We start from the raw sequence: 17091 nt of genomic DNA, 5'->3' as shown, positions 1-17091 counted from the left end.
TTGGCTGACAGATCAGACTGCCATGGAGACGGCTCATTAGTCAGATAATGAGTACCACACCAGCCACACGTTGTCTTGTTATATCATCTCTATATCGACATATTTTTGGCTGATAGGAACGGAACATTGGGTGCTAGTGTGTGCAAGGAATGGCCAATGATTAAAACAGAATTATGACACGTGTGAGGTCTTGGGTTCATCATCTCTCACTCATTGAAATCTCTATTCATCACAGGAAAACCAGATTACCAGCTCAGGTAACCAGTTCGTCTTAAAGGCCGTTGCCTCTCACAAATCAGAATGTGTTAGTTCTGTTGGTTTCCTTAACAAGTATGCTTCCTGTTGAAATCTCAAGGTATCTATATGCTTTCCTCAACTCTGAAAAGTTTAAAACAGCTTGGTGGAAAAAGAAGGTATAGCAGTCATACATATGACTGCTATACCTTCTTTTTCTACTTCAACTGTTTTCTGAAAAGCATTTAAAGATGACTACCTCAAGTGATGTATAGCCTATAGGAATGTATGGAGGATGATATAGAATGAGGTTAAATCAGTCCCCAGGTAGCCTATATTTGAGGGGGATTATCAAAATCAGATGCAGTGCGGGGAAAAAAAGAGTTTAACCTTAAAGCTCCCATATTATACACTTTTCGGTACTATTATACACCATATTATATGGTCTTAGTGGTCCCTAATACGTTTTTCTTGAATTGTTTGCTGAAAAAAACTTTCAGATAATTTATTGTACTATGCTGATGTTCAGCTAATCTCACAATGGCCTATTTTTTAAAAAGAGCTGCAGCTCCCCTCGTAAATATACAATCTTTGAGCTCCCCCCGCCCCCTGTCCGGAAGCGAAGCCAGATACGCCTCGCCCTCTGTCTGTCAGGGCCGTGGACCAATAAGAAATAGGGGTGTGGGCTGCACAGTGGAAGCTTCTGGCTTTCCAGTTTTTGAGGTCAGAAACGAGGAGAATTCTGACTGGAGTATATTGGGGGGGAGGGGTGGGGGTTTCAGAAAGGGGGAGAGTGAGAAAAGGAGAGATTGTTATTTTTTTAAATATTTTGGCAGTCTCTAGGCACACCGTGGACCCATGGATATGTTAGAACACATTTAAAAAGTGCATTTAGCATAATATGTGACCTTTAAACATAACCTATTTACAATTCCATTGCGATTAACATAGTTTGAGTAATTCTGTGTAACCATCTCATCCTCGTCACAGTCTTTGCCTTGTCATTATATCTAGATACACTTTAAAAGGAATCCGGTCAATTCCTCCATGGTCTTAACATGTGTATTAAGGAGTGTGTGTGCCATTTAGTCTCTTTCCACTTGATGGCGATGTAGCCCACACGATGTGGGCTCTGGAGCTCAAGGTGAACAGAGAATATCCCTGCAAACAAGAGGTATCCCTCCTACCTACTACTGTTGTTGTATTACTTTTATGACTACAGAGGGTATGAAAGTAAGGTGACGTACTTATGTTACTGCTAAATGTATACAAACTCATATACACAGGATATGCCTATAGAAATATAAACAGTAATGACTGTGGATTACTAGTCAGTGAAAACCCTACTCTCCTGTTAATGTCTGTAGTTAATGAGTACTATGTTTTATATGGGGTTGTCTATGCCATTATACTATGGCTCGTACCATAATTTGAGTAGTATTATCCAGATGGATTATCAGCATAATAATTTAGGCCTACACAAAGTAAAGAAAAGTGCATTATAAAAAACTCTTTCCAAGTTGTATTGTATATTATGGGTATATATATTAGATCATTATAACTAATTCATTAACATAATAGTTGGGCCAAGGTGCATTCAAGCTTTTTAGGATACCGTAAATGCTTTAATTGAATGTTTGAATATGCATCCGATTTTATATGTTTACTGTATGTTTTTTATTTCTTACAATGCAAATGTACTGTTGCTGTTCGATAAACTTAGAGGAGTATAAACTACAAGTGCTAAGTAGTAGCCTATATGCTACTCAAAGAAATTTAAATATGCCTACAAAACTTTTTTGTAAACCCAGACATAAACATATAGGCAGTTGCATATAATGGGGTTATAAGCATTACATTAGTAGAAAAATTATCCAAAATTAGGCCTATGCAATGTATCCTTGACTCCTCTTAAATAGTAGCCTAGCTATTGATGCAGCAACAAGTCTGACAAAAAAGCTGACATTAAAAACTGTTAGGGCGGGGCTATTGCTTCGATAAACTTACATGGGCTTGGCGACAATGTTGCTTCATTTACACACGCTAATATAAATATTGTTGCACTTCGGTTTATTTTGCCTCGTCCGTTTCCACAGCTGTGCGGAAGTGACACAGCAGGCGCGCGCACCGTCACGTCACGCGAGAAAGCACAGGAGCCCGAGCGCGAGAAAAAAACATCAACAAGACGAACAAACAGTAACCTGCAAATAAACCGCTGCAACAGTCCGCAGACATGTTAAACACCTCGTTAACGGCCCCCGGGGATCGCATGGACTCGTAAAGGTGAGCTCAAACCGCCGGTCACTCGCGTTTACCGTTAATCTAACAAGAGTCAGAGCAGGAGAGGGGGGGGGGGACTCGTCCACGCAAACATTGCCGCGTCATTAACATTGACAAACACAATGTTGCACTAGGCTACTAAAGCAACACCGTGCAATGGTATTTATAATGACAATGCATGGTCGGTTAAATTTAAATGACATTCTTGTGACGGGGCTGTGTGCAGAGTTAGCGCTTGTGTTTTAGTTCAAAGGTTCATGGGGCGGAAGAATGAGGAAGTAGCTGCTTAATGAAGGCTGGAGGAGAGCTAGGAGGCAACTCACTGTACGGTGGCATGCGAAGTAGCCTACAGTCTCTGGCAATGACGTACCTACTTATTCTTTGTAACAGACAATAGTTTGGCATTACAGACGATTGTTGTCAGACGCTGACAACCTGCTTGGCAGCAGTGGCACGCAAGCTCAGGCTGCATACCAGCTCTGTGTTCGCCTGCAGCTGATCACATGCTATAAGCGTCATAACGGCAGCATACCTGACATACAACACCGTCTGTATGTTAACTAAAAACGGAATAGTTTGAAGTCTGTATTATGTCATGTTTTGTCAGAGCAAGTGTCCAAATCCTATCGTCAGATTAGTCATAAGAAGCTGCAACTGAAGTATTTTTGTCAACTTTCCAATAGGAAATTACGTAATTAATAACTTATCATCAAACTGGTGTCAATGACGTTCTTATTTATCAAGAGATTGACTAACTGTGTCAGTTACTTCAAATGTTTTATTTGTTTTTCTAGGCTATGAATTCCCCTGAGCATGGAGAAGTTTCAGATGACGCGATGCTTGAGAAAGGTAACTGTATATGTGTCTCTGCAACAGCACAAACGCCTCCTCACTTAACATGTTCTAAAGGTGGAGTCAGCAATTCTGGAGAATGCTTGTTGTCAAAATGAAAATAAACTGTCATGTTGCTATAGCTGTATTGCTATACCTTTGTTAACATACAAGTCTACAGAGCCTTAACTGTGTAATGACACCAGATTTTTTTTCAGCGGACACAGTACGGACAGGTAGCGGATCGTGAGGAGATATTCACTGATTTTGGCAAAAAGTGATTTTGAGCATCGCTGACAACTGCTGAATACACCTTTTAATTGTCAAAAAAGAGGCTCATCATGGTTATGTGTATTAAATAACCAGAAGACAAACGCTGTAACCAAACAATCTGTCACTCTTTGCAGAACACAAGCATGTCCAGGAAGTTAAGGAGGAAACGGAGGACTTTGTTATTTGTGAGCCAACTGAAGGTCTTGGAGGAGGATCTCCGGGGGCCATTGAGGCTTGTAAACGCTCATCTGCAGAGATGGGCCCTAACACAAACCAGTCCGTTACTAGCAAGAGAGTCCGAGTCTCTGCAGAGGTAAGCTAATCTCAGACCATTTATCTAAACAAAAACATTAGTATGCAGTTATATAGGAAAAGGTGTCTCTTACAGTAGATGTGTGTTTTTTAATCTTATTTACTGTGTCTAGATGAGGCGGCACTTGCTAGAGGAGAGCAGCAAACACGAGCCTCTTTGCCTCACCACAACCGGAGAGAAGAGGGATTGCGTCCAGCCCAAATCCAGAGCGTCCTACAGAAAGCCCCTCTTCAGCATCTCCCACAGGATCTCGGAGAAGAGGAACACACCCAGTCTGGAGCAGCAGGCCAGTCTGGGTGCCGGGAATCATCTGGACTACAGCGGCCTCCTTCCATCCAAGCTCCCATGTTCACAGGGAAACGGCTCAATAGAGACCTTTTCCGCCGCAGACCTTTTAGGCCAAGCTTCGTCAACGGACTCGAGCCTTTATCCGCTGATTGAGAAAATGTTCCTCATTCTCAACACCCTCAACTCAAGCATGACACAACTGCACAGCAAGGTGGACTTGTTGACCCTTGAGGTCATGCGAATAAAGAAGCAGATCAAGCCAGCGGATATGGTGACCGAGTTCCAGCCTCCTCCGGAATATCTGCTAACAAGCGACGAATTGAATCAGTTGATGGAGCAGACGACCAGCGCCGGGGAGCTTGGGTGTCGGCTGCTGGTGCATCTCTTCCCGGAGCTTTTCAAAGCCAGGGACTGCTCTCATGACTGCATGGCAAGCAAGAGAACGCTGGAGTCTCTGCATCTGCAGCTGATCCGTAACTATGTTGAGGTATGCTACCCTTCGGTGAAGACCAACAGCGTCTGGCAAGAGGAATGCCTGCTTCAGATAAATGACTTGTTTAATCGCTTCTGGGCCCAGAGGGACATGGACAGTGCGCGGCTGCTCAGGAAGCAGACAATCACAGGTGCTGGGATAAAGGCTGAGGATCCTCAGACCTACCGGTTCATCAATGAGCAGGGCCGGGAGGAGCAGATTTCTCTAGATAACCAGCAGACTAGCCTGGCTGCGTCAGACCTTGCTTTCAATACACAAGCTACTGAGGAGCTGGATGAGTTCTCCTCCCCCGAGGACTTTATTATGTTCCTCATGCATCGTCTCTTCCCTGAGGTCTTCGAAGAGGGGAAACTGCCTGAAGGATCCAGCAGCTACAGCAGCGTGACTCAGCTCATTCTGGACTCTGACAAGATGGACATAATAAGAAAGTACATGGAAGCAAATTTTCCTGATGTGCCTGAGGACAGCTGGCTTCAGGTGTGCATTCAGAACATGGAGGATGCCCTTGAAGGTCCTCACAGTAATGGCAATGGTAGTGAACCTGAAAATATCAACGACGAGGGCTACGACCTGGCCAGCCTTCCCGAAGATGTTTCTATTATTAAGGTTCCAGAGGTGGGCGATTACGAAAGGCCAGGTCGCAAGCCTAAAAAGTCCCTGCTTCCACCTGTGGATTTTGACTATCTTCCGCTTCCGCTTCCTGACTTCCCTGTTCCCGAGGAGTACCTCTTATCCAGGGAGCAGCTGAAGAGCAACTATGAATGTAGCTTGTCCATTGGGAACTTTGCTTCTCGGCTGCTGGTGCTCATGTTCCCTGAGCTCTTCACCCAGGAGAACACGCGAAAGCAGTACAACTGTAGTGGATCTCTCGGGAAGAAACAGCTGGACCCCGTTCGCATCAATCTGATCCGTCATTACGTGCAGTTGGTCTACTCTCGGGCCAAGAACGACAGAGTGTGGATGTTGGAGTTTGTGGGCAAACTGGACGAGAGGTGCAGGAGGCGTGACACGGAGCAGAGAAGATCCTACCTGCAGCAACGCAAAGTGTACGGTCAAGACTCGGAGCAGGACTTTCTATGCCAGCTCAACCAGCTCAACCAAGATAGTATGGGGGAGGATCCAGATATTCCATCTTTACCGCCTGAGAAAAGTAGCAAAGACTTTTGTAAGATTCCCCTGGACGAACTGTCTGTATCCACACCTGACTTCCCCGTACCTCCAGTCTACCTGCTCTCAGACACCGAGGTACGGAAGATCGTCCGGGAGAGTCTCTCCGTTGGGAACTTTGCCGCCCGCCTGTTGGTGCGCCTCTTCCCCGAGCTCTTCACCCAGGAGAACCTACGGCTGCAGTACAACCATTCAGGAGCCTGCAACAAGAAGCAGCTCGACCCCGTCCGCCTTCGCTTGATTCGTCACTATGTGGAAGCAGTGTATCCTGTGGATAAGATGGAGGAGGTGTGGCACTATGAATGTGTGCCAAGTATTGACGAAAGATGCCGGCGCCCCAATCGCAAGAAGTGTGACATTCTCAAGAAGGCCAAGAGGTCAAGCACTGTGTCCTAGTTGCAGTATTTTTCTGTTAGGCAACACTTTTTCTCATAAGAAATATTGCACATTATATAAGCTGAAAGCGCATTGTTGAACTTTTTCAAATTGTCCTATGTAGGATGAAGCCAAGCTGTTATGTTTCTTCAGTACTATTCTTAAGTCATAATTTACTTTTGGACAACAGTAGTAGATATTATAGTTTCTGTATAATATTGTTGCATAGAGTTATAACTGCTTCTATTTATAAGCTGAAACTGTCATAGCTTATCTAACAAATGTGTTATTCAATGTTATAGCCTTAACAATAACAATGATAGCAGCCAATAGCATAGATCAGCACACATTTGCTCTACCTAGAAATGGATCACAGTGATGTGATCTACTTCCATTGCAGTTAATGATGTAGCATTGTGCCACCACTGTTTTAATAACAATGTGCTTATGTTAAGCCTTCTTATAGAAGTTTATATTGTAAAGACAATTTAACATGACAATGGATCATGATAACCTATTTCTAATAAAATCACAATTATAAATGAGATATGATTGGACTGTTTTACATTCATAATAGCATCAAACTGTACATGTTGAGGTACCCAACTTGTACTTATTGGGTATTGATTGACCAAAGTTTTACATTAGGTGGAGGACCTTTCCTAAATCCTGTAGAAAAAAGTTATTAGGGGTATCCCAACATATCACAAAGTTAATGATTTAGATCATTAAGAAGTCAAAATGGTGTGCTCACAAGTCACTCAAACAGATTCTGATGTCAAAATCTCCATCGTGCACCTTTATTGGGAGAGTCTCACAATATAGCAGGGAAGGGTAAACATTCAAAATGTAGCTTCCTACCAACTGCTTTACATCTACAACCATTGACAACCTTTTATATTGTACCTTTGTTATCCACTCTAGTTGAAAGTTGCTGGGAGGCCATTCAAACGCCACCCCATTTGATGGCCTTTATTTCTGCAAGTGTTGCAGCGCCTTCACTGGCCAATGGTACTACAGTCAATACTGTCCTGTTCAAGTTCATGGCTTAAAGGCCTCATCCTTGGAGAGCTCTAAACATTTCCAGCGCCGTATGGCAACTTTGTGCTTTTCTGTTTGAGTTGATTCGCCAAAATCCCTCCGGAGGATGACTCTCATCAGAGTAACAGTGTTTGTGTCTCGGTTCTCGGACAGCACCAGGTCCAAGGTGTCCCCTACTTTCACCTGACAAAGAAAACAGTATGAGAAATTAGGCTAAAGACACAGGTGGAAAGACTTGACATTTTGCCCAAAGAATATGTAACCAAATGTCACTCACCGATTTACTTTTCTTGATGAGTTTCTGTCCATTTAGCCTGAGCTTGTTGTTATAGAAAGCGTCTTCAATTTTACTGTTATAAGACAAAGGAAGTAGTTTTTAAGGCCCTGCTGTCTACAAGTTACATTTGAGCATGTTCATTCCTCCAAAATCCATCAGTTATTACTTTGAAACTAAAACGCTACTAAAAGCATGGGGGGGTAAACGACAAAAACAAATATGTTACAAAAGCTGCATCCTATTTGGTTTGCACTACATTTACATTTACTGGTGTTAAAAACAAACAAAGAAAATAATGATTGGGAATGTATCAGCATGTCTCCTTCCCATCGGCGGGAGCTGTGACTCACTTGCGTGCCATGTCCTGGCCGGCCTTCATGATGACGTCGTAGCGGAAGGACTGCACATGTTTCTCCATGTCTTTATAGTCTTTGGGTAGATTTGGGTTCTCGTCCACCTCGCCTTCATAATCACTGTCCTCCGGGTCTTTTTCATCCTCATCTTCTTCTTCCTCCTCCGGCGCTGCTGTCCTGGCAGCTCCTTTCTTCTTGTTGCTTTTAAACCTCAGTGGATGGACGGACCAACCCCTGACGGCGTCTCTGCCACGGCATGCTGGCCTGTGGCAGCCGAGTGCAGGGAAAGCCGAGCACCCCCACAGCTGGCGTGTGTGGATGGCCCGGGGACACCACTCTGTCTGCCTCAGTCCATAGCCGGCAGCCAGCAGGTGGCGGGGGTTCAGTCTCCCTAGCTGCCTCATGGCAAGGGCCTGCACCACCAAACTCTGCATGTTGGCACTCCACCCAGTCACTAGAAAAAAATATGGATTGTCCTGTGACTAACAGTCAATGCATCAACATTATAGCGGTATCAGCAATGTTAGACCATTAATTAAAGATGGAGTCAGCGATCCTGGATAATGCTTGCCTTGCACTAAAAAAAATCCTGTGTTAAATACACAGCCAAGGGCTAGGCTCTCTAAGCAGGCATGTTGCTAGCTACTGTGACCCCCCACCCCTTTGTTTACATAAACATTACAGTGACTAGTCTGTGTATTGACACCAGATTTCAGCAAGCACACAGTACAGACTGGTAGTGGATCGTGAGGAGATATTCACTGACTTTGACAAAAAGCGATTTTGTCAACAAGCATTCTGCAGAATCGCTGACTCCACCTTGAATAGGCATTCATGAGTGAAAGCTTCTTAATAACTTACTAAGCTTTTGCTATCAGGGGGCTGTGGTGTATCTCACCTCTACAACTCTGCTGTTTAGGCCCACAAGTGCAAGAATAAATCTCAATGTCTTAACTTTCTCATTAATGTCCCCTTTAATCCTAATTCTAAATTTATAACATCAAGTGTGTGATTTTATTACATAAATATGATGGGGTTTTTTTTTGTTTAATTACTAAACCATCTTCGTAAGAGTAAAACTATTTGGATTAGGCCTATAATGTACAGCAATGGCCAAAAGTACATTTACCTTCAAAATAAAAGCCTCGCTTTATTTCTAGCCCCGAGTTGTGTTCATGTAAAAGTAGAACACTGTGGCAATGTTCACTCTGTGAAACGATGATAGCACCAGGGACACCATCTGGATTGAACTATTAATGTTTAATTGCTATATTTTCCGGAAATGATTTCTATCTCTTTTTCAAACCTATACTTGACAACACTCGACAACAAACTATCCCACTTCAGCTGAATAACATTGTGTCATTTTTAACATCACCAAATAGTAACTTGTTTGTGTACTTTCCCTTCATAATTGTTTGTAGTGGCTGTCCCCGTTTAACTGGAATTTACATTTTTTTCAGGCTGAAGTTGAAAGCAACACGGCTAGCTAGCTTCACCTTTCCCTCAGGAAGCTCGTGGAGTCAATATTTCAGTCCAATTGCAGCCCACCACGAGCTTGTTGACCAACAAACACAGCACAGAAGTCGTTACATGTCGTTGCGTCATGCGGAGTTACAAACATGGAATAATTATTTGGTGGCACACTCACCTATAGAATAACCTTTCATAGCTTGTTACTGTACTTCATCGCCACTTCTGTCTGGGTTACTTGTGTACCGGGCCCATGTAACTCTGCTGCCACCTACAGCACTGGAGGAGAACGACATAACATGGCCAAGTTGGTGAGGGGACAGCAACACAATGGGGTTTTTCACATTTTAATCAAGACTATATATAAAATACGTTTGAATACACTGGCTACCAGTCCAAATTCACTAGAATATTATTTCTTAATTTCTTAATCACTCTCCTCCTTGTTTTTTTTCTATTCTTATGACAAAGTAATTCCCCAGTCTACTTTAGTCTCAGCATTTTCTTTCTCTGCTATTATAGTACCTGCAACAGTCCTCTGTGCATCATTTACATGTCATTTTCAAATATATTTAAACTAATGTTTCTAATAATTATCAGCCATGATTTTAAAAATATACATATTTCATCAGCTTAATGAAAATAAGCCTCCATACAGTTTGTTAGAGACATTTATTGCAACGTTTACTTTTCCAGCATAAGATCAATTTTATTACACATTTTTAAAAGGTAACCAAGTTATTAATACAGCCCATTTGGTTATAATGACAACAAGGACATGTCTAACAGTTTTACAAGAAGCTTTAACTGCTTGTGTATAAGTTCATGTCTGAGCAGTTACGTATTTGTCAATATATCAGCTTGAATACTGTTGTACTCTACGGGAATTTACATAAACATTCAGCTTCACTACAATTCATAAGGTCTAGTTTCACTTCAAGTGCATAATACTGTTGTCACTACATTATTGGAAAACAATGTAAGAACGGGATGTCCTGTGCTAGGATGCATACAATAGATTCCTGTTAGGTGTTGTAAAAAAAAGTCAGCGTTATAAAGTTTGTCTGCTGTCCACGTGTAAACGGAAGTGCATTTACATTCTTGCATATACTGCCTGTAAACTCTACTCAAAAGAGTCGGGGATCCTCCAGATAAATGGTCAAAAAGTCAACATCCAAAGTCTCTGTAGAAAACATGGTGACATGTTGGGGTGTGCTGTGCTCTTTCACTCGCAGAGCACATTCAATACACACACAACAGTGAAATCTTCATTTAACAGATGAAAGATCTTTTACTATATAAACATAATGGACATATACCACACATCCATCATGTATGCTGGTGGGTTACATTCAGGTATGTTTTTTCTATCTTTTTAACACAGAGGGAAATCATGCAAATCTGAGCCTGGATTGAATGAACATTATGATCTTTTTTTGCAAGTAAAATCCACACCATTGTTTGTTGTTTGACTGATGACAATGGTAGTGACTGATGTGACACCCACCTGTTCAAATGCACTGTTGATTCAATGTAAACCTATCTTTGTCTTTTCTGACCCCCAAAAGTAATGTAACGATGTGTTTGTGTGCTTGCACCACAGTTTGTGGCAGGTTTTGTTGTGGCAGTAGGTAGGGGAAAAAAAGTCAGTTTTAAGACGTAATGTTGGAGTCCGCTCATGTACTTGTATGGGTGATTGACATTTAATAATGTGTTTTAGATGGTTCAGGTGGAGGCTCGTATGACTGGGTGTCTGGGACTGTCACGTCAAATCAGTATCAAAGGTAATAGCAAAAACCCAACCTTAAAACACCTCAACAATGCCAAATGCTTTCCTCATTCTGATTTTTTTTTCTTTCTCCTTTCCTTGCAGATACCCAAAGAGTGACAATGTGTCATCACGTTGAGATAATCCTGCAAATACAGTGGAGGTCTGTGGGACAGAACGTTTGGAAAACACCAACTGTAAACGTCAGGTTCAGATGTTAGTCCAATGACATCCAAAAGAAAGGTATTTTTTGTCTGTGGAGCTGCCATTTAGCACCATCAGTCAACAGTCAAACAGGGATAAATTCCATTGATGAGAAAGCACATCAGATATACCAAACTCTCCATCCTAAAGTAGGCTCAATAGACCAGAATGCAATGCTGCTACAAGATGGGCTCGTTCTGAGTAAAGGGCAAAAGTCTTAGTTTATCACAATCAAAACAGCTCATAGTTCACTCTGTTCTTACTGTCTATCCTCGTGTCAAGTCTATTTTTTCACAACACATAGTTTGGGCCCGTTTACTGCAGTTATCAAAAGGCATTCTGGGAAATGCAGAAAGTACACGAAACAAGTACACACACTCCACATAAGTAATGCAAATGTCTAAACATCACAGATTGATATAACAGTGAGTGAGAATATCAACGACTTCATTTGTCTCTTTTGAACTTTCCATAATCGACTAACATATCGTTGTGATCTGCATCAAGCGCAACACATTTGACTTATATGTCACCTTTTACCGTGTCACTTGAGAAGACGGCTTTTGCTTACACAGTTATTCATGTAATTCGAAGGAGGTTAAACTTGTAGACAGATCCTCCTAGCATGTCAGCTCTAACTTTATCTTCTCTGCTCTTTCTGAAGGGTTGGTGTGAGATTTGCCTGAATAGATGAGATGTTTAAACCTGCCTATCTCGTCCGTGGCCTCTGAAAAAGGTCTTATGAGGTAACTGCAGCTTCAGTTTCAGTTCCATATTTACGACAGGCTACATATGAAACCCCTAAAAGCTATGGTATCGATGTGCAGTGTAACAGTCGTCGTCCTATTTGTTTTCACTGGAAGCCGGACAGATATCATTTTTCCATGTTTTGTTCTCCATTCACTTCTTCACTGTTATTGCTTTGGTGACTCACACATTCAGGATTCAGGCATTGGTTTCAGATAGTATGACAACACAGCAACGGATCTATCTGTGTAGCTCTCGCATTAAGACTTGTCTAACACACTCATGTCCAAAGTGTTTGTATGCTACAGAAAAAAATGCCACTGTGGTTTTTGTCAGTGTCATAGGGAAGTCTCCACACAGGAGCCGTTTCTGTGGAGAGACCGGTGGTTGTGGCAATTCTCGCTGCAGTGGACGATGAGCACCGGGTAGCAGAGTGCGTCGTCATACTCCGGTGGTCCCTCCTCGTCTGTGGCGACGCGCTCGGACAGACAGCGGGTGTTTTCACTGGGACTCTCGTGGTCGTCCAGGCTACCGCTCCTCCAGAAGCAGCTGCGTTGGGAGCCGTAGCGCCGCGCCAAGGAGAAGCGACTGCCACTGAAGGGGATGCGGGAGCTGGCCCCAGTACAGATGCTGAGGGCGCTCCTGGAGAACACCGAGGAGCAGCTCATGGTTCTGTGGCAGCGCTCGCAGTTCTGACGTGTCCCACTGAAGCTGGACGGGCCCTGGGCCAGGTCCATCAGGCCGGCCTCAGAGTAACTTGGCACCAGCTGCTGGTTGGAGCGAATGTGCCACTCCAGCTCTGTACTGTCGATGGTGTTCACTCGAGGGATGCGTCGCCAATATGGCCGCTCCTCACACGGGGTCACGGGGAGGTAATCGTGGCCGAAGAGCTTCTCCACGCGATAGTGGACGTATGAAGTGTGATACTCTGTGAAGACTCTGAGAGGCCAGGAGAAGGTGAGGAACGAGGCACACCAGAAGACGTAGTGAGACAGGTACCAGGGGTGGTGGTCCGGGTCAGACAGCACCATGACGTACTCCTTCAGATCGATGTTCTTCAGGTGCATGCCCTCCCTGGCCTCCATGTAGTCATCCAGGCCCTCGTTGTCTGTGAAAAACCTCGCTCGCTGTGTAAGGTAAGAGTTCTCTGACTCTACGTTGGCAAAACTGAAGCACTTGGTGAACCGCATCTTTGTGAGAGCCGCCTTCTCCAAGCCCAGGAGCTGTTTGGAAACATCTTTCACACCGCAATGGCTGTAGTCAAATTCAGCCTCTGCCACGTGGGTGTTGACGCGTTCGTGGTAAACCTGGGTGCTGCTGTACGCGTCTCCGTTGCGGTAGCGTGTGACTTGGCGTGTTCGTCGGACATAGTGGTAGCTGATGGCCTTCCACCAGATGCAGGGCTTAGCTTGCTGCATCCTTTCGATTCGCTCGTAGATGCCCTCCACATCCACTCTGTGCTGCAGCTCGTGCTTCACATGAGCGTGCCAGCACTCCACTAGGTAGACCAAATAGAGCATGCCCAGTAGGGCCAGAGGGATGTAGATGTAGCCATCAGAGCAGGGGCTGTCATGGTACATCATGGATTTCCCTTTGAAGGCACTGTCAAAGGTGAGGCGGGTCACCTTGGTGACATGACACCAAACCATCGCTCCCATGCAGCCGTACATGAGGATAGACAGGAGCAGGCATTTCCAAAAACTCTCCCGGCACAGCGACTTGCTCAGAGACTGCTTCAGGGGTTTTTGCTGTTGAGGTGAAGCACAAACAAAACAAAAGAGAAAGAGACAAGAACTGTTAAAATATACAGTAATTTACCCATGACTTAATGTGTCATTTTGCTTGTTGCACTGTAGCCTACATCGATGCTAATTGATCACTGCAGCATCTTTAGCAGAATATGGATTTTGAACAAACTGATATTGAACGAACAGGCCATGCAAACATAATAGCAACACCTTTAAATGACAAAACATTTTTTTTATCTATAATAGTCTGCACTGTGATAACAGGTAAGGTATTTTTGGGCATTTCATGAAATTTTTAGTAAAGACCTGGAGAGATATTAAGATGAGCTATACTGGCCCACTAAGCAGATGGTAAAGACAGGTAAAGATGCTGGGATTATTAGCCTACTGTAGGTAGTACCAAGATCATTGGAAATTCTCCTTTGTGAAGCTCTCACCAGGGAGATTATTTGTGAGACCAAACATTTCACCTGCAGTGTGTGACACGGGATTCCTCGAAGCCCTGCGCCAAGATCCAACCGACACACCAGACCAAAATGCATTTGCACATTTGAGGGGGAAGCTAGAAAACAATATCTACCTCCTCTCTGGTGTCTTCGTCGAGGACCACCGTGGTGGTGGTGGTGCTGCTTTCACTCGCTGTGGCGGCCGAAGCTGGAGGGGACATGGTGCCGGGCAGCTATTGATAATAATGATGACAGGGCGTGGAGTAGGAAGAGGAAGAAGAGGGTTCACTACCTTGCTCTGCTGCAGAGTCCCTCGGGCAAGACGAGCTACATGTCGTAGTACATCTGTTATCATTTACCTAGAGCCGCTGCAGCCCTAAGAAAAGCCCAAAACCAATCGACGGCATGTTGATTGGTCAAGCCTAAAATGAGGAGATCTTCCCGGTGCAAAAAAAAACAAAGAAAGAGAGAGAGAGGGGGGAGTCTACTTCGAAGCCCGCATCCTGCCTTATACGCTTAAAGCTGTCAGTGCCGCAGTAACATGGTCGTGGAGCATGCTGTATTAGCTGGTGGCCATCACCATAAGAGCGTGCGCGGACCCCCAGGACATCTAAAGGCTAGCCGCTATATAGTGAGAGCTGTCGGGGTCGCTGTCCATGGTGCTGACTGAGGCAGGTGTATACGCCGAGATGATGTTGCATCAATCTGTGTCTTGACGGGAAAGTCCACCCTAAAACCACCGAGGCTTCAAGTGAAGCGCAGGTGAAAACAATACCTTCAAGAGACCGTTTTGTTGACATCAATAGGCTATAACCATCAATCTGAATCTGTCAACTAATCAAATTTTTCTTAGTAGGCTAATATTATATGCAAATGAAATCGCATTTAAATGTAAAGGTTGTGAATTCGAAAATATCTAAGGTAATTATCAGAGTCCGAGGGGTTGCTTCAATATTACAGAATTTTTTTTTCGATTTTGAGGTGGATTTTACCGTGTGAACTTTACAAAATAAAATACCCACTATTTACAGGGACAGGGTATAAAAACTACAAAATGCAGACATTCATGTAGGAACCTTACAGTAATAGTCTAAAGTGGTTGTATAGTAGCCCATAAATGCATCAAATTCATCAAGTTATTGGTTTATTGTTGGTGCCTTTAATGAAATATGCAGAGTAAGTTAGTCTTGAGAATTTTGGAAGATAAATAATACGAGATTCAAAGACTTTGGCACATCTTGCATTGGGGTTAGTACTCAGTAGTAAAACCCCGATCTTAAAATAATCAAGTCTAACTATTTTCGTGGTGTAATGTCCAAAAAACCCTTCCAATTTCTCACAGTGCCATTGCTGAATCTCCCATTTTCAGCCTCAGTCTGAAACGGTCCGTTTTAGTGCCTGTCTCTGTCTCAAACTTCCCGTTTGAATCTAACTGGCAGTTCGATTCAGGGGTATCTGGGGGTTTAGCAAACATAGGTGGAGGTAGTGTCAAGTTAGGTCAATGAAGGGCAAGACTTTTCCCTTTATGACATCATAAGGGGAGATAAATCTGACTGGGGTTTTTGGCTCGAGACGGCCAAAGAGAGAAAAAAAAAATGTTCTCATATTTTAGGAGTCTTTGGTCACACCGGGTCCCATATACATTTTGAAAAACCATGAAACAGTGCATTTTGCATAATAAGTGACCTTTGCTAATTCAGGAGATGCTCAAAGCTACAGCCTTTCTAGAACTCATTTTCAGTTGTTGAAATTGACTTTGAACCACAAAGTCTACATCAGTAATGTTTGCCACACAGTGTGTCAAATATTTTCAAAAACTTGTCAGCATTTAATAAATGTAACAAACAAGGTGTACAACAAGACATACACTCTTCTCCAACATAGCAGCAAGGAAGAATATGTGCCTCTTAAAGCAAAGAAGGTTTGTACAGGCTAGTCACTGTTCATATGTGTAATTATGGATTACAAATAACATGAATCACACGCAATCGAAGAACATCATCATAAAAATACTTAGAAAAACATGTTTACAGAATTCATCAACGACACTCCACCAAATATCAAAATCATATGAAATACAAGGTCACAGTCATACTCGCAACGTCTTAGAAAAATACAAAACTCATTCAAAGTCTCAGAGGGTCAAGTAGTGAACTCACATGTTTAGTTACTTTGTTAAGTTATTTAGGCTACAAGTCAGTATAGTATGTATTCAAAAAAACTTTTAAACACATTCAACTAATGTATTGATGGAAAGTTTTTTCAAAATAATATATAATAACATATTGAAGTTAAAAGATATGTATTTGCCTTCCACTGCATTATAGTATGTTATTACTTATTATTTAAATCAAAAAGTTGAACCGAGTAGACTGCTGTTATTCACTAAGGCTATTGTCTTTTGTATGTTGTAAGAGAAGACAGGGAAAGAGTTTGTTTGAAACAGATACTTGTAAATGAAACAATGAGTCTACCAAATGAGTAGACCAAACTGCAAGACAATCTTCCTCCACGTGGCCATCTCTTCCTGTTGACCACATTGTGTGAAACTGCTACTTCCAAACTGTTCACTCCTTTTCCCAGGGCCTCCTTTTCTTCTGACGGAAAGAACCCTCGAAGAGAAAGAGAATAACGGTTATGACTGAACAATCCCCTAACCAACTTCTATAGGCTACTTTTTATAGGTCATCATAGGTTAACGCACGATGAAAATGCCTCAAAACGCTCTACTTACAGAGTACATGTTGGAGAGGTTGTTGAAAAGCATGTGGCCCGCGCTC

The 17091-nt window shown here is 43.0% G+C and overlaps 3 protein-coding genes across 3 annotated transcripts; 1 reads left to right on the top strand and 2 right to left on the bottom strand.

Moving 5' to 3' along the window:
* Window positions 1–2381: 2381 nt before the first annotated feature.
* On the top strand, window positions 2382–6731 carry bend3 (BEN domain containing 3). Its single transcript, XM_080042564.1, has 4 exons — window positions 2382–2517; window positions 3309–3363; window positions 3753–3931; window positions 4044–6731. The coding sequence occupies exons 2-4, from the start codon at window positions 3312–3314 to the stop codon at window positions 6273–6275; spliced, it is 2463 nt and encodes an 820-aa protein (XP_079898690.1). The 5' UTR covers window positions 2382–2517; window positions 3309–3311; the 3' UTR covers window positions 6276–6731.
* Window positions 6732–7046: 315 nt separating this feature from the next.
* mtres1 (mitochondrial transcription rescue factor 1) lies at window positions 7047–9632 on the bottom strand. The gene is made up of 4 exons (XM_080041798.1): window positions 9577–9632; window positions 7923–8379; window positions 7573–7645; window positions 7047–7478 (listed from the first exon to the last, which is right to left on the bottom strand). The coding sequence occupies exons 1-4, from the start codon at window positions 9593–9595 to the stop codon at window positions 7296–7298; spliced, it is 732 nt and encodes a 243-aa protein (XP_079897924.1). The 5' UTR covers window positions 9596–9632; the 3' UTR covers window positions 7047–7295.
* Window positions 9633–12455: 2823 nt separating this feature from the next.
* LOC307261768 (transmembrane protein 151B-like) lies at window positions 12456–14532 on the bottom strand (the record flags this gene model as incomplete). The annotated part of the gene is made up of 2 exons (XM_080042373.1): window positions 12456–13865; window positions 14446–14532. The coding sequence occupies 2 exons, from the start codon at window positions 14530–14532 to the stop codon at window positions 12456–12458; spliced, it is 1497 nt and encodes a 498-aa protein (XP_079898499.1).
* Window positions 14533–17091: the final 2559 nt, after the last annotated feature.

The sequence above is a fragment of the Ammodytes marinus genome, assembly GCF_949987685.1.
Source record: "Ammodytes marinus genome assembly, chromosome: 15".
Classification (NCBI taxonomy): Eukaryota; Metazoa; Chordata; class Actinopteri; order Uranoscopiformes; family Ammodytidae; genus Ammodytes; species Ammodytes marinus.
Note: the sequence above shows the minus strand (reverse complement) of the source record. Positions and strands in the feature narration are given on the sequence as shown.

Excerpts from the sequence above, each read along its gene's own strand:
- bend3 (XM_080042564.1), top strand. The coding sequence starts at position 3,312 with ATGAATTCCCCTGAGCATGGAGAAGTTTCAGATGACGCGATGCTTGAG. Across the intron at positions 3,364-3,752 it reads TGACGCGATGCTTGAGAAAG|AACACAAGCATGTCCAGGAA; the intron begins GTAACTGTATAT and ends CACTCTTTGCAG. Across the intron at positions 3,932-4,043 it reads GAGTCCGAGTCTCTGCAGAG|ATGAGGCGGCACTTGCTAGA; the intron begins GTAAGCTAATCT and ends TACTGTGTCTAG.
- mtres1 (XM_080041798.1), bottom strand. Across the intron at positions 7,646-7,922 it reads GGCCAGGACATGGCACGCAA|TAAAATTGAAGACGCTTTCT; the intron begins GTGAGTCACAGC and ends GTCTTATAACAG. Across the intron at positions 7,479-7,572 it reads TCATCAAGAAAAGTAAATCG|GTGAAAGTAGGGGACACCTT; the intron begins GTGAGTGACATT and ends TTTCTTTGTCAG.